Source organism: Euprymna scolopes, chromosome 23, assembly GCF_053919585.1.
Source record: "Euprymna scolopes isolate OS-2025 chromosome 23, ASM5391958v1, whole genome shotgun sequence".
NCBI lineage: Eukaryota > Metazoa > Mollusca > Cephalopoda > Sepiida > Sepiolidae > Euprymna > Euprymna scolopes.
In genome coordinates, this window is record NC_136504.1 from 11,164,237 (window position 1) to 11,177,420 (window position 13,184).

Below are 13,184 nucleotides of genomic sequence, written 5' to 3' on the forward strand. Positions count from 1 at the left end.
TTTTTAAAAGGCAGTTTATTCTCGAAATTATCAAAAGGTAATTTTTTTTATCAATATTGTAGCAGTAAATCTCGTATATTATTGAAAAATCTATTAAAAATGAAGTGAACAATTTTTGATGATTAAGAGTTAAAATATTTTCGTCGGTTGTTTGTTGCTCTCTGTCCCCATTCCTGTTTTCTGCATTTCTATCAGCCTTCATGAATGGTCACATATTTATTTACCAGCAAATGCTTTAAGCAAACTACCGTCTTCTTTTATAATGAAATGATTTGATCATCACGTGATTAGACTTACGCCGATGACCACAGTTTTCTGCAATCTCGTTCCGATGCAATCATCAAATTAACTTTTTTATTTTCAAATAGACACTTGTAATCAAAATAAATAAAATTAATAAAATAAAATTAATAAAATAAATAAATTAATAATAATTCTGATTTCGTTTATCAACGTCTCCCTGGAAAGGGATGGGATTCATTTCCAGAGGATTTCCCTCAATCCCGGATCCAAACCAGTAGCTTCATTCAAAGATCAAGGGTTTTACTAGGGATGTTGGTGGCACCTATAATAGTAGAAGTCTGAAGGCCGCCTAAAACATTGGGGATTCGTAGTTTTTTCAATTGTCCTTCCAGACGACTTGATACTACTCCTAGTGTACCAACTACGATCGGGATTATTTGTGTTTTAACCCCGTGTATATGCCTTATCTCCAAGACCAATGAAGCATAATTGCTCCACTTCTCGTTCTCTTTCTCTTTCACATTTCTGTCCCAGAGTACCGAGAAGTCTACAATCTGCCAGTTTTTTTTTGAGACCTTGTTAATGACGACCAAATCCAGACGATTATGCTCCAATTGCTTAGTCGTTATGACACTTTTGTCCCACTATACCTCTACATTGCCAAATAATAATAATAATAATAATAATAAGAAGAAGAAGAAGAAGAAGAAGAATAAGAAGAAGAAGAAGAAGAAGAATAAGAAGACGAAGAAGAAGAAGAAGAAGAAGAAGAAGAAGAAGAAAATTAGACGAGTTTTCTTTATTTTTATTTTTATTTCTTTATTTTTTTTTTGAAAAGCGAATCTTCTCCCAAAATTATAAAAAAAGGTTTTCTCTCACCACCTGGATTTTATTTTAACCAATATTTTAGCGGTAAAGCTGGCATTAATGCAAGGTCTATTCAAAAGTTTTTGTTGACTCTATAAGAATATATACGAAGTGTACATAAATTAAAATATAATATTTAAGTATATTTTACGACCGGGCTTCGCTGGGGGGTGGGGGAGTCACTGTTAGCTTGGATAATTTAACAAAAGAGCTACAATAGTATCAAGCGTCTCCATTTACGCTGAACATCCACAGAATGCCAACATCAATCAATATTACATATGAAAGAGTTTCTCGTGGAATTTCCACAGGTCTCACTAGTATATATATATATATATATATATATATATATATATATATATATATATATATATATATATATATATGTGTCCGCGACGGTCGTACATCCTAACAATGTAATATAACTGCGGGAGTACCTTAGGAGTCTATCTTTGAACCTTTATTATTCCTAATATTCATAAATGAACTCCCTGATAAAATTGCTCCTGAGATGGATATATCTGTTAATGACAACACGCTCTATAACAGGCTCGAGGAGAAAACGAATGAACACATAAGAAAATGGCAGAAACACTAGCGGAAGACCTCCAATCTGTATTAGAATGGGACATACATTGATAGTCACATTCAATGCTGCCAAGATTCAGTTTGTTTCCTTTAATAATTACAAGAAACCTTCTCTGCCACCAATATTGATATCCAAAGACATATAACCTGGAAAGTACTTCCTTTAAACTTCTCAGCTTATCATTCACAGGGAACATGAGTTAGAACAGATACATTGAAAGCATTGCCAAGGTCGCTGCAAAGAAGGTAGGCTCTTTCTACAGCGTTAGAAAGCTAATTACACCTGAAAGTATCCTGTATAGCTATAAGACCACCATTCACCCATGTATGGAGTACTGCTGTCACATTTAGCCTGGTGGATCTACTACTAGTCTATCACTTATAGACAAGGTCCAAAAGAGAGTCGCTAACCTGAACTGTCATCTAAGCTTCAGCGTCTGTCCCATCGACGAAATGTTGCATCCCTCTGCCTGTTCTACTAGTATTTTAATGGTGAATTCTCTGGCGAACTGCAAGCACTTGTACCCTCTTGACGTAAATACCCCTGACAAACTCGACAACCAGCTAATCCCACCCTTACACAGTAGAGATCCCTAGATGTAAGAAAGCCTTCTACTCCAAATTTTTTTTCCCTAGAACTGCTAGACTTTGGAACTTCCTTGCGGGATTCTGCTTTCTTAGCTGTAATGTGAACAGACATAAGTCCAGTTCAAACGGACAGAATTTTAGTGACATGCAGAAGATCAAGTGTAATGTAGACAGACACATAATATCCCTGCAACTTATGTCCCCAATAGTAGCACCCTATATCAGAGTGACACTGTGCCTTTTTTGGGGTGAAAATGGAATTTTAAAAAAATACGAGTAAAATATGCTGCATTGTCTGCCTTGATGCCCTAAATAAGGTCTGGTTTAACGCTCGTTATTTGAGGTTGACTGATTGAGTTATTTCGCTTAATTTATTCGAAAAGGACCAAAGATTATAGAGATTAGCATTGGATTTCATAGAATAAAAGATATTTTGGTTTTCAGATATCTATTTCTTTATATTAAAAGATAAAATAAAAAAAATTATATCATTTATCTTTTGTTTTTGCTGTTTGTCAAATGTAAAAGCCATAACAAGCATTTATGTGCTTCTGACTAGCCTTTCAGCAATGCATTAGTTACTTATATTTTCTCACCGTTCTCCCTCAAGTATAGAATAGATGCTGCACTTTCCTTAGTAGCTGAGCAGCTTAAGTCAAAATTGATGAAGAATCGTGCATTTTGGTAAGCAAGCATGAAACTCGGCACGATTGCTCACGATGGTCTACTCTTCCGAAAAAACTTTTGGGCCACTCAAAAAATCCAAGATGGCCGCCATTTTTCAAGATGGCCGCCACGGATGGTAAAATTTATCATTTTGTGAACTAAATGCTTCATTTTTGACCGATTTCCACATATTATATATCAATTTAAATGTTTCTGATGTCAACAAAGCCATTTCTGGCGACAAAATAAAGATTTAACACCATTTGAGTGTAATAAAGGCTATATTTTACACACTTATGTCAGTTTATCCCGCATTTTTCTCTTCTTGTTCTTGTGTTTTCATCAGGATTCACACGTTCAACACTCGCAATTGCAGCTGCATAAATTTGTACATGGAAGGCCGAATTTATAGCATTTGCATCTTCCAAAGCATTGTGTCTTGCATCCGCATTTTGTTAGTTCCTTGTAGCTTTCTGCAACTGGCGGAAGTGTTGTCCAAAATATCTTCCATGTATTGCCGTGCTTCTTCCACCCCCACTCGCCAGGACTATCAATTTCCATGTGACAGCATGTTGCTTGACTCCAAATGCACCCTGCTTAATAAGGTCTTCATGAACTCTTTAAAGCGAGTCCTGCCATTCCCATAGTGCATGCGAACAGCTTCAGCTGCGGTTTCCGATGCTATAATCTTTGTATCCAGAGTGAGTAGATCGGATGATTCTTCTTGAAATGGATTGCCCATTTCATTGATGACAGCCGTGAGCTTTGTTACTTTGCCATAGAAAGCTTTCTGGGATTGACTTGTTTGTTCTCTGTGTTTCATGTTTTCAGTAACATCCTTGTTCGATGACAGTGCTTCATATTCTTCAGTAAGACGACTCACTTCTGGCCCTGCTACCATCCATCTTCGTATTGCTGAAGGATCCTCTGTCACACCTACGACCCCACCCTCTCCTTTGATGATTGCATTTGCCTGTTCATGTACTTGATCAATGGTCATAGAAGAAAATGGTCGCAATGACTTGAAGACAACAAATTTGCCATTTTTTAATTGCAAATACGTATCAGGATGGGTCTGCTCTAAGCACAGCATGTCCTTCAGATGAACTGATAGCCATCTTGCATAGTTGTAGTTATTGTTGGCAAAGAAGTATGGTATCAGCTCCATCAGTGTTCTGACATAAAGTCTGAAGTCAGCTTCCCTGAAAGAACGTATCAGAGATAGTATGGTCAGTTCCATTGAAAGCACTAGATACCAGTAACTGAATTGCGGGCTCTCTGCTTTTCTCTTCTCACACCACTCATCAAAGCTTAAGATAACTGACGCATCTTGCTCCAAAGAAGTATCTGCAATGTAATACTCGCATGCTTTTTTCATCAGTGTGTAGAGACTACATGCAGTAATCTGGTGAGCGTATCATGTCCTAGTAACACTTGAAGCAGTGATGAAAGATTCTGCCATACTAGACGAAGCTATATCTGCTTCTACAATGGCTTCTATCCAACCACTTGCTTTTAGAAGCCACCCAATTGACTTCAGTGCAGCCATTTCAACATGCAAGCCGCCAAACATGATGACAAACTTATTTTCACCATATTGCTGAGGCCAGTGCCATTGTATTTGCTTGGTCAATGCATAAAGTGGCTGATCAGCAGTTATGACTGGAATTTGCCCTGGGCTGAGGAACGCTATTGTCTCTCTAATCCTCTCCATAACATGTCGTATTGTGGCAACTGAGTGGGCTTGTTCTCGGAGGAGAGGTAGAATTTATGTAATGCTCACTTTGAAATCTAACTCTCTCTTCTCAGAAGCATGGTGTGCCGACCAGGTTATGTTAACGTCATCATCAATGCTTTGTGTCAGATGAACCTTTTCTAGCCACTGAAATTCATTTGCTAACAAAAGCCTGAGAAAGTCAATATCGACACTTGTTGGATATTCGAACTCTGGAGGCGACGGAGTCTTGTTCTTTAGATATGCAGGATGAATGTTTGTGAAAGATTCTGGAAGTTCAGGCACCCGTTTTATACTATGATTTTTGATCATAAGTGGCTCACGCAGTTCACCATCACTGTCAGACGTTGGATGTTGAAATAGTGAGATACTGGTACCATGAAAGGATATTGTAGCTGTTGTTGCAGACGGATTGTGATCTATATTGTCCATAGCTGATGTGGTAAAAAGACCTTTCCTAAGTTCTGTAGGGCACACTACACCCTCTTCAGTGTACCTGTCAAAAACGGCTTCACCCAATTGAGCAGATATTTCAAGCACCTGTTACATAAGGGAGGGAGAAGAAACGGATTTGGACTTTGGACACTTTACTTGAGGGATACTGGTACCCTGGTGATGATGTGTCCATTTTACTAATGAAGAGAAAAAGTTTACGACGATGAGAGAGATATTACAAATGTTAAGAGACGAGAGAACGGGACCCAAGATCCCTTAAACCGTTTGTCTGGTGGTTAGGACACTTGTTGTGGATGTATGTGTTTATATATAGAAGTTCATACCTGGTTTTGCTGCTCTGGGAGAGTCTTCATCTAGGTGGAGCTCTCTTGCTGTTTTCGCCGGAATACACAAGATGAAGACAGATGTTGGGTTTTCAACCTTTTATTCTCCCAGGCATGATCTGCAGATGTCGCCATCGATGGTCTCCACTGTGGGTACCTACCACGTCCCACGTCTGGGGCGCGCATCTCCCCCCTTACTTAGGAGAGAACCATTTTAGACTTCTGCTCGGCTCGGCTTTTTCTGAGAGACTCAACGTTTCACCAACCTTGCCACGTAGCATCACATGACATCCGGTTAGATGAAACGTCACTTCCTGCAACGTGGATTAACTACAAAAATATCTCTGACCTCCTCCCACCCTCTCCCTCTCTCTCTCTCGATCTACTATCTAATAGAGACACAGAGAGAGAAAATAGAGAGAGTATGAAAGAGCCAGAGAGAGAGAGAGAGAGAGAGAGAGAGAGAGAGGAGAGATGCTCTTTAACATTCCTCCACCCTTTTTTTATCAAAATGTATGACAAGCCATACATTTTTAATAACTAACTAACTAAAAAAAATAATTATGTCCGAAGTACATCTTTATTCTTTCACTTTCCGGACTCACCCCTTTTCCAAGAAAGATCAGGTACCAGTACTCTTCTACAAAACTATCAACCCTTCTGCTGCTTCTCGAAAGTCCCTCCTCGACATTAACTTGCTTCCAAGTTAGACAAATATACAGCTTTGCAGATATACATCTTGTCTAGGCGGTCGCATTGTTGGATATTTTCCACTGACTCTGCTCTTTATTTGGACCACTTGGCCAAACAAATGGAGACTCCATTTTCGATCACTTTTTCGAAATGGGGCCAGCATATCGCAATTACGATCAGAACGTCGGATGCTCCATGTTGGTGGTAGCTTTATCGCATGGGGACTCGAACCCCAGACCCTCAGATAAAAAGTCTGATGCTCTACCGACCCAACCATCCCACTCGCGTTCTCGACTTTCAGCATAGGCCTAAGTCCCAGTTTTTTTCCCTTTACTGTAATGCCCTGACGTCTTTCTCTGAGTGGTCCTATTACTGGAGCTTTGTTCTATTCAATCTACTACTTCGGGACTTCACAAAGCTCTTCTACTAACTCCCTTGGTTGGTCTAAACCAAGATACGCCTTCACACTGTCTCACTCGGAGCCTGTTTGAGTTCCTGGAACCCGACAAGATACGGAATCATCACTCCCTAACTAATGCGCCAAAGCTTACTTGCGCATCGATTTCTAACTAACTAAGTAGCTTTCCCTTTGTGATTTTTCCGTATTCCCAGCAAGTCCCAAGATTCCAACCCAGATATCCCTCACACATTCCTCTAAAAAAAATAAAAAAAATAATAAGGCTCTATCTTGTCCCTTACGTAATCTGCATCTTTCCCTTTCTTCTATCTCCCCGTGATTAGGCTTGGTACCGACTGTCCAGTCGCTCCGTACCCTGAGGAATTATCGCGACCTCGCACGCCAGACTTTTGTTGGACAAGACTTATTGCCGTTGCTTGGGCCTACGTGGCATCTTCCAACTCACTGGAACCACTAGTATTGTTTTAACAGGGTACTCATTACTCTAAAATAGTATTTCCCCTGCCAAATTTTCTAATTTGTGACAATACCATGGCTTATAAAAAAAAATAAAACAACAGAAAAAACTGCTTTCTACAGCCTAATCGCCTTGTAATTCTCATGAAAAAAATGCAACTACGCGCTAAACGTCCCTAAAATATAACTAAACCAACCAAATCTATTCCAAAATAATTTAATTTAATAATACCAATTAAATTCACCCAGCATGTTTTTTTTTTAAATTTGGTACCTTTAATGCACAATAGGGTAACATTTTACTTCTAAAATTCTTCCTCCACCCCCTTTTTATCAAAATGTATGGCAAAGCCATACATTTTTAATAACTAACTAACTAAACTAAGGAGGGAATACATACGCTACCCGCTGGCAAGAAGACTGTCCTACGATAAATCGATAAACTCAAAATTAAATAAATACAACAATAAAATTGCCATGTAGCGCTACCTTGCGCTCTTCAAGGTCAAACTCCTTTATGACCCCATGGCTTCTTCGTACCCATCTCGGGACTTCCAGAGCATCCTTTGCTCCCGGTCGACACTACTCGTGGTCGATAATTTCACGGCTCCTAGCCGAACAACAATAAAACACAAAATCGAGGTCCATCTGCCTCCTACTTACATCTCAGGATTTACGGACAATCTTCTTTACTCCTAGGTAGCACAAAAACAAACAAAAAAATCCCATCCCAAACCTTCACCATTTCACATCAAATGTTCTTAATTAATTTACCTCCTCTATGACTATACTTAATTGGTCCAAGAGTAATCAAGTCGGTTTTATTTATTCTACCCCATTTACCCCCCGTGTGGTCAACACACAATGGACATGTCTCCGACTGTCCATATTAGTTACAGAGATCGCCCATTTCTCTATAACTATCTCGTGCTTCCCTGAGCACCTACCAAAATATGGATTTTTTAAAAAATGTATTACGAGGACGTTCTGTACCGCCCTCCACCGACTTACGCATCCGGAACAAAAAAAATCTGTCGAAACTACAAGAACAAAACAACAAACAAAAAAAAAATATGTATACATGACCACCTCGAAACTAGAATAAATACCGACTGACTTCCTGACCTCATTACTCATAATCCAGCAAACCGTCTGCCTGTCCGACTACTGTATTTCGATTTAAAAAAATCCTTATTCCTTATTCTTTTGTATTCCGACATCATCCCATTTTAAAAATTCTCATTTATGTTTTCCTTGCATAATCCCGTTATCTAAAAAATTATTATTGATAATTGATATACCTCTATCCTGTCATCATCTTATTTTTAAAAAATTAAATTACATTGACACCACGTGGCAAGACCATCGATGCCCCCATCTCCTATACAAATACAAGATAACAAAAATACAGAAAAATAAATACAGAAAAATACACATGGCAACTCAACAATACTTAACAATATTCAATAATACTTAATTAATTCACTTATAACTAACAACTTTCAGCAAAGTTCAACAAAATTACCACAGATCAAATTGTCCACGTAAGCAAAGTTCAAGGGTTTTCTGAAACTAAAAAAAAATCATTATTCTTTTACAATTAACCACAGAATTAAATTAAAAAGTTCCGCCTCTATTCTATTCATATAATTATAATTTACTTAAAATTAATCCGGGGGGATGCCACATCACCAACCTGATTTTTATTTATCACCTAATACTTTCGACAATAGTGTAATTTCTTCTTTTTTTTTTCAAATCTAAAATGACATCTTGCTATTCCGAATGCATTTAAAAGTTCACTGTCCCTTATTTTTGTAACGCTTTGCTAAATTCAACAATGTCAAATGACTGACAGGTTTATAAACTGTGGACAAGCTCGATGTCATTTTGCTTCAACAAATGTTCGTTTGTGTTGTCTTGTCTATTTAAATATATATATATACGTTTTTTTTCTTTCTCCGTGTTTTCAATTCTTTCTCTGTGTTTTTCAATTTTATTTTTATTTTTAATATGGTAAATTAATATTCTTTTCTCTTTTGTTTTTCAGTCGTTTTCAATGTTCACAGCGTATTTTTAATTTTTGAGTTTAATTTTCTTCTAAATGCGTATGGTATTCTTCATGCCTTTGATATCTTTTTCAACACATAACTGAATCATTTTTTTCTTCTTCTTCCTTCCTCTCTCTCTCTATCTTTCTCTCTCTCTACCCTTTTTTCACTGTTCTTCCTTCGTTCTCTTTTTTCTCTTCATTTTCACTGTTCTTTCTTTATTCTCTTCATTTTCACAATTTTTTCTTTTTATTGCACTGTCTCTTCTCCGTTTTTTCTCCCTCCTTTTTCCTCAATTTCTCTTCTTGTCTTTATTTTTCCTCGTTATCTCTTTTTCTCGTTATGTCCGTGGCAATCCAGGTTTCGATATATGCCCCATGCGGGAGCAAGAAGGTCAACGGCACCAAATAACAGATATGTTACATAAGGGAGGGAGAAGAAACGAATTTGGACTTTGGACACTTTACTTGAGGGATACTTGTACCCTGGTGATGACGTGTCCATTTTACTAATGAAGAGAAAAAGTTTACGACGATGAGAGAGATATTACAAGTGTTAAGAGACGAGAGAACGGGACCCAAGATCCCTTAAACCGTTTGTCTGGTGGTTAGGACACTTGTTGTGGATGTATGTGTTTATATATAGAAGTTCATACCTGGTTTTGCTGCTCTGGGAGAGTCTTCATCTAGGTGGAGCTCTCTTGCTGTTTTCGCCGGAATACACAAGATGAAGACAGATGTTGGGTTTTCAACCTTTTATTCTCCCAGGCATGATCTGCAGATGTCGCCATCGATGGTCTCCACTGTGGGTACCTACCACGTCCCACGTCTGGGGCGCGCATCTCCCCCCTTACTTAGGAGAGAACCATTTTAGACTTCTGCTCGGCTCGGCTTTTTCTGAGAGACTCAACGTTTCACCAACCTTGCCACGTAGCATCACATGACATCCGGTTAGATAAAACGTCACTTCCTGCAACGTGGATTAACTACAAAAATATATAGAGAGAATATGAAAGAGCCAGAGAGAGAGAGAGAGGAGAGATGCTCTTTAACACACCCTGTCATCTGAAATGCTTAGTCCATGGTCATGTAACAGTTCCACAAGTCCTCGTTTTCGTATTTTCCCATACAAAGGCCCATAAAGATGGGAAAGGGAGTTTCACGATTGTGTGAATGTCTGAATGTGGATGAATTGCTTTTGTGGCTGTAGCAGTTGTACTGCAGGAGCTGAGCTACAGCCAAGTCTGTCTTTGATGAACCTAATTCGAGTTGCGACTTGATATCGACGCTGTGCTCCACCATGCAAACAAATTGTTGTAGTGATTGAGGAATAGAATTCCCCACTGAGTTTGCACGGAATCTACCATTAAATTTCCATTCATGAGTAAGCATGTGTGTTCGCAAAATACTAGCAGCTTTGTTGAGTATAACAGCATCAGAAAATTCTGAAGCTTTTGACAAGATTGACCCTGTATCCTCTGTAAAGGACAAGATAACATCTCTCCCACTCTTGTGAGCTTCAAGTGCTGGTATATCTGACAAACGCTTCTCTTTCAGTCTTGTTGAGTGAACATATGAGGCAAGTTCATGCAGTTCCAACTGTTCAAGTCGTTGCTTATACAGTGTGATGAGATCTGCAAGTTTAAACACAACTGGTGCATCACTGTTCATATTAGTTTCAACTATATAAGCAAGAAGCTCTGAATATACCAATGGATGGATTCTTTTTTTCTGAGAATCTTCATTTTCCTGTTTTTGTAGAGCAGCAAGGTGACATATTTCCTTGTTGTAAAGAGTTGTTAAACAATCTTTATGATACTTCAATTCTTGTGCAATGGCATCACCAGTACTCAATCGCACAAGAATTTTGCATTCACCTAGAGTTGTGGCACATTTATTGAGCCTACTGCTGAGCCCCATTGTCATGACTTCACGTCTTTGTCCATCATCTAGAAATTCTCTGTCGCAGATGAAACATTGTTCTGGCTTTAAATTCACTCTTCGAGTCTTTGAACAACTCTTGTCAATATGTTCCTGAGCGTCAGATGCCCTTTTCCTGGCCCGATCAAGTTTGGTATTTTTGAACAAAGCACGGAAACTCTGATGGTACTGAGCATTGTTTTGCCGCAATGTATCTTCAATACCATCACCTTCATCGAGCCTAGCAGGATTAATAATCATGGGCATCTGACAGAGTTCTTGAAAAAGAGGAATATTTGTAGCCAGCATTGAATATCCATCTGATTTACTGCGACCTGGAATGGGACTACTGAGATCATCTCTGGTTTTATCTGTCTGAGATAGGCAGCATTTGCTCCAATCAGTTTTCACATTTGACGTCTTCTCAATAGACATTCTATAAATGTTATAGGCTTCAGGCCGAGGGTTTATCCTTTTACCACCTGTTACCACAGTTACCGAATATATTTTGACACATTCAGATATGGGATACAACTAGGTTAAGAAAAGTAGGTTCCCTACACCTAGCCCGATCGTTCATCCAGTATCATTTAAGTCCCGTGCGATCTGTACACCATCCAGGTAACTATAGCCCCGTTACCTTTGGCTCGGCTCGCCCGCGCTGGCATGTTATGATTTAATTTGTTGTTAAGAGTTATCCCCCTTGGGATTGACATTCATAATAAAAGCGCCCTCTGTTTCATTTTCCCGCTCGATCCTTTCAAGAGCGTACGTGTATTTTACAGTTAATAAAACCTTTCTAAAAGGCAATTCTTTACTTACTGATACTATTCACTTCAATTTTATTAACTGTAAAAAAAAAAAAAAATAAAAAAAATAATGGATCGAATCTTACGTCCCGACAGATTCGAGGTGGAACCTACATGCCCTAATTCCGAAAAATCCTATAGGCATTGGAAATTAACCCTCCAGAATTATATCCGCTCACATAATAACGGATTAATCGAAAACACTTCAGATAATTTCTTTGCCTTGATCAATTGTATTTCAGCCTCTGTTTTCGATTTAATAAGCGATAAAACCGACTACGATAGTGCATTAAGAACATTGGACGCCGCTTATTTAAAACCTGAAAATATTGTTTATAATAGATATCGATTGATGACGACGAAGCAACAAACAACACAAAATATAGATGCCTTCATACTACAATTGGAAATGCTTGCCAAAACATGTAACTTCGAAGCGGTTTCTGCTGAAGAAAACAAAAATCAATACATTCGGGAAGCTTTCATCGGTGGAATTTCTTCTTCGTCTATCCGACAACGACTGTTAGAAAAACCCATCCTGACTTTACAAGACACATATGCCACGGCCAGATCTCTTGAACAAGCAGAAAAGCATTCGATAAGCTACGCAAATAACTTTACTGTAGCAGCTACAAATAATCCTTCGGGCTACAATCGTATAGCTGTGACTAAAGAAAATATGCATCCAAAAGGGGTTTGTTTTTTCTGTGGAAAATCACGTCATCCTCGATATTTATGTCCTGCACGAAACGCCGAATGTAAAAAATGCAAAAAAAATGGTCATTGGGCTAAAGTGTGTAAATCTTCTATTTCTAACACTCATACTGCTGTTCTTTATGACGACTCTGACTACCCCTCACCTTCTCTATCCTGACTAGGAACTAACTCCAAAGATGTCACATTCACTCAATGCCAAATTAACGGGCACTTCGTGAACGCTATGGTGGACTCCAGCAGTGTAAAAACATTCATTAATGAAAATACTGCTAAAAAACTTAAACTCTCCACAATACCTAAAAACAAAACTAAAACATGCTAAAATAACTGGCGAAGCTGTCGTGGATTTAATACTGAAAGATAAAACCCATTCTGGAATAACAATTGAAATCATTGAAAACCTTTTCATTGATTTAATAATCGGAAAAGATATTTTAAAAAAATATAAAAAAGTAACACTTAAATTCGACGGTCCTAGAGACAAACTTATAATTGGAGCTATAAACACGAATAATTTTTTTCCTACCATAAACGTTCCACCCCCTCCTCTCTTTTCTAATCTTTCTCCTCATACTACTCCTATTGCGACAAAATCCCGACGTTACACTTTTGCCGCCAACAAATTCATAAAAGAAGAGACTGCTAGAATGTTGAA

The 13,184-nt window shown here is 38.3% G+C and overlaps 1 protein-coding gene across 1 annotated transcript; it reads right to left on the reverse strand.

The window, feature by feature from the left end:
• Positions 1-2,924: 2,924 nt before the first annotated feature.
• LOC145245589 (uncharacterized) lies at positions 2,925-11,438 on the reverse strand. Its single transcript, XM_080107164.1, has 2 exons — positions 10,141-11,438; positions 2,925-5,227 (listed from the first exon to the last, which is right to left on the reverse strand). Exon 1 carries the CDS (start codon positions 11,436-11,438, stop codon positions 10,158-10,160), a length of 1,281 nt encoding a protein of 426 aa, XP_079963290.1. The 3' UTR covers positions 2,925-5,227; positions 10,141-10,157.
• Positions 11,439-13,184: the final 1,746 nt, after the last annotated feature.

Bases quoted from the DNA above. Each gene is read 5' to 3' on its own strand.
- LOC145245589 (XM_080107164.1), bottom strand. From the start codon at position 11,438: ATGTCTATTGAGAAGACGTCAAATGTGAAAACTGATTGGAGCAAATGC.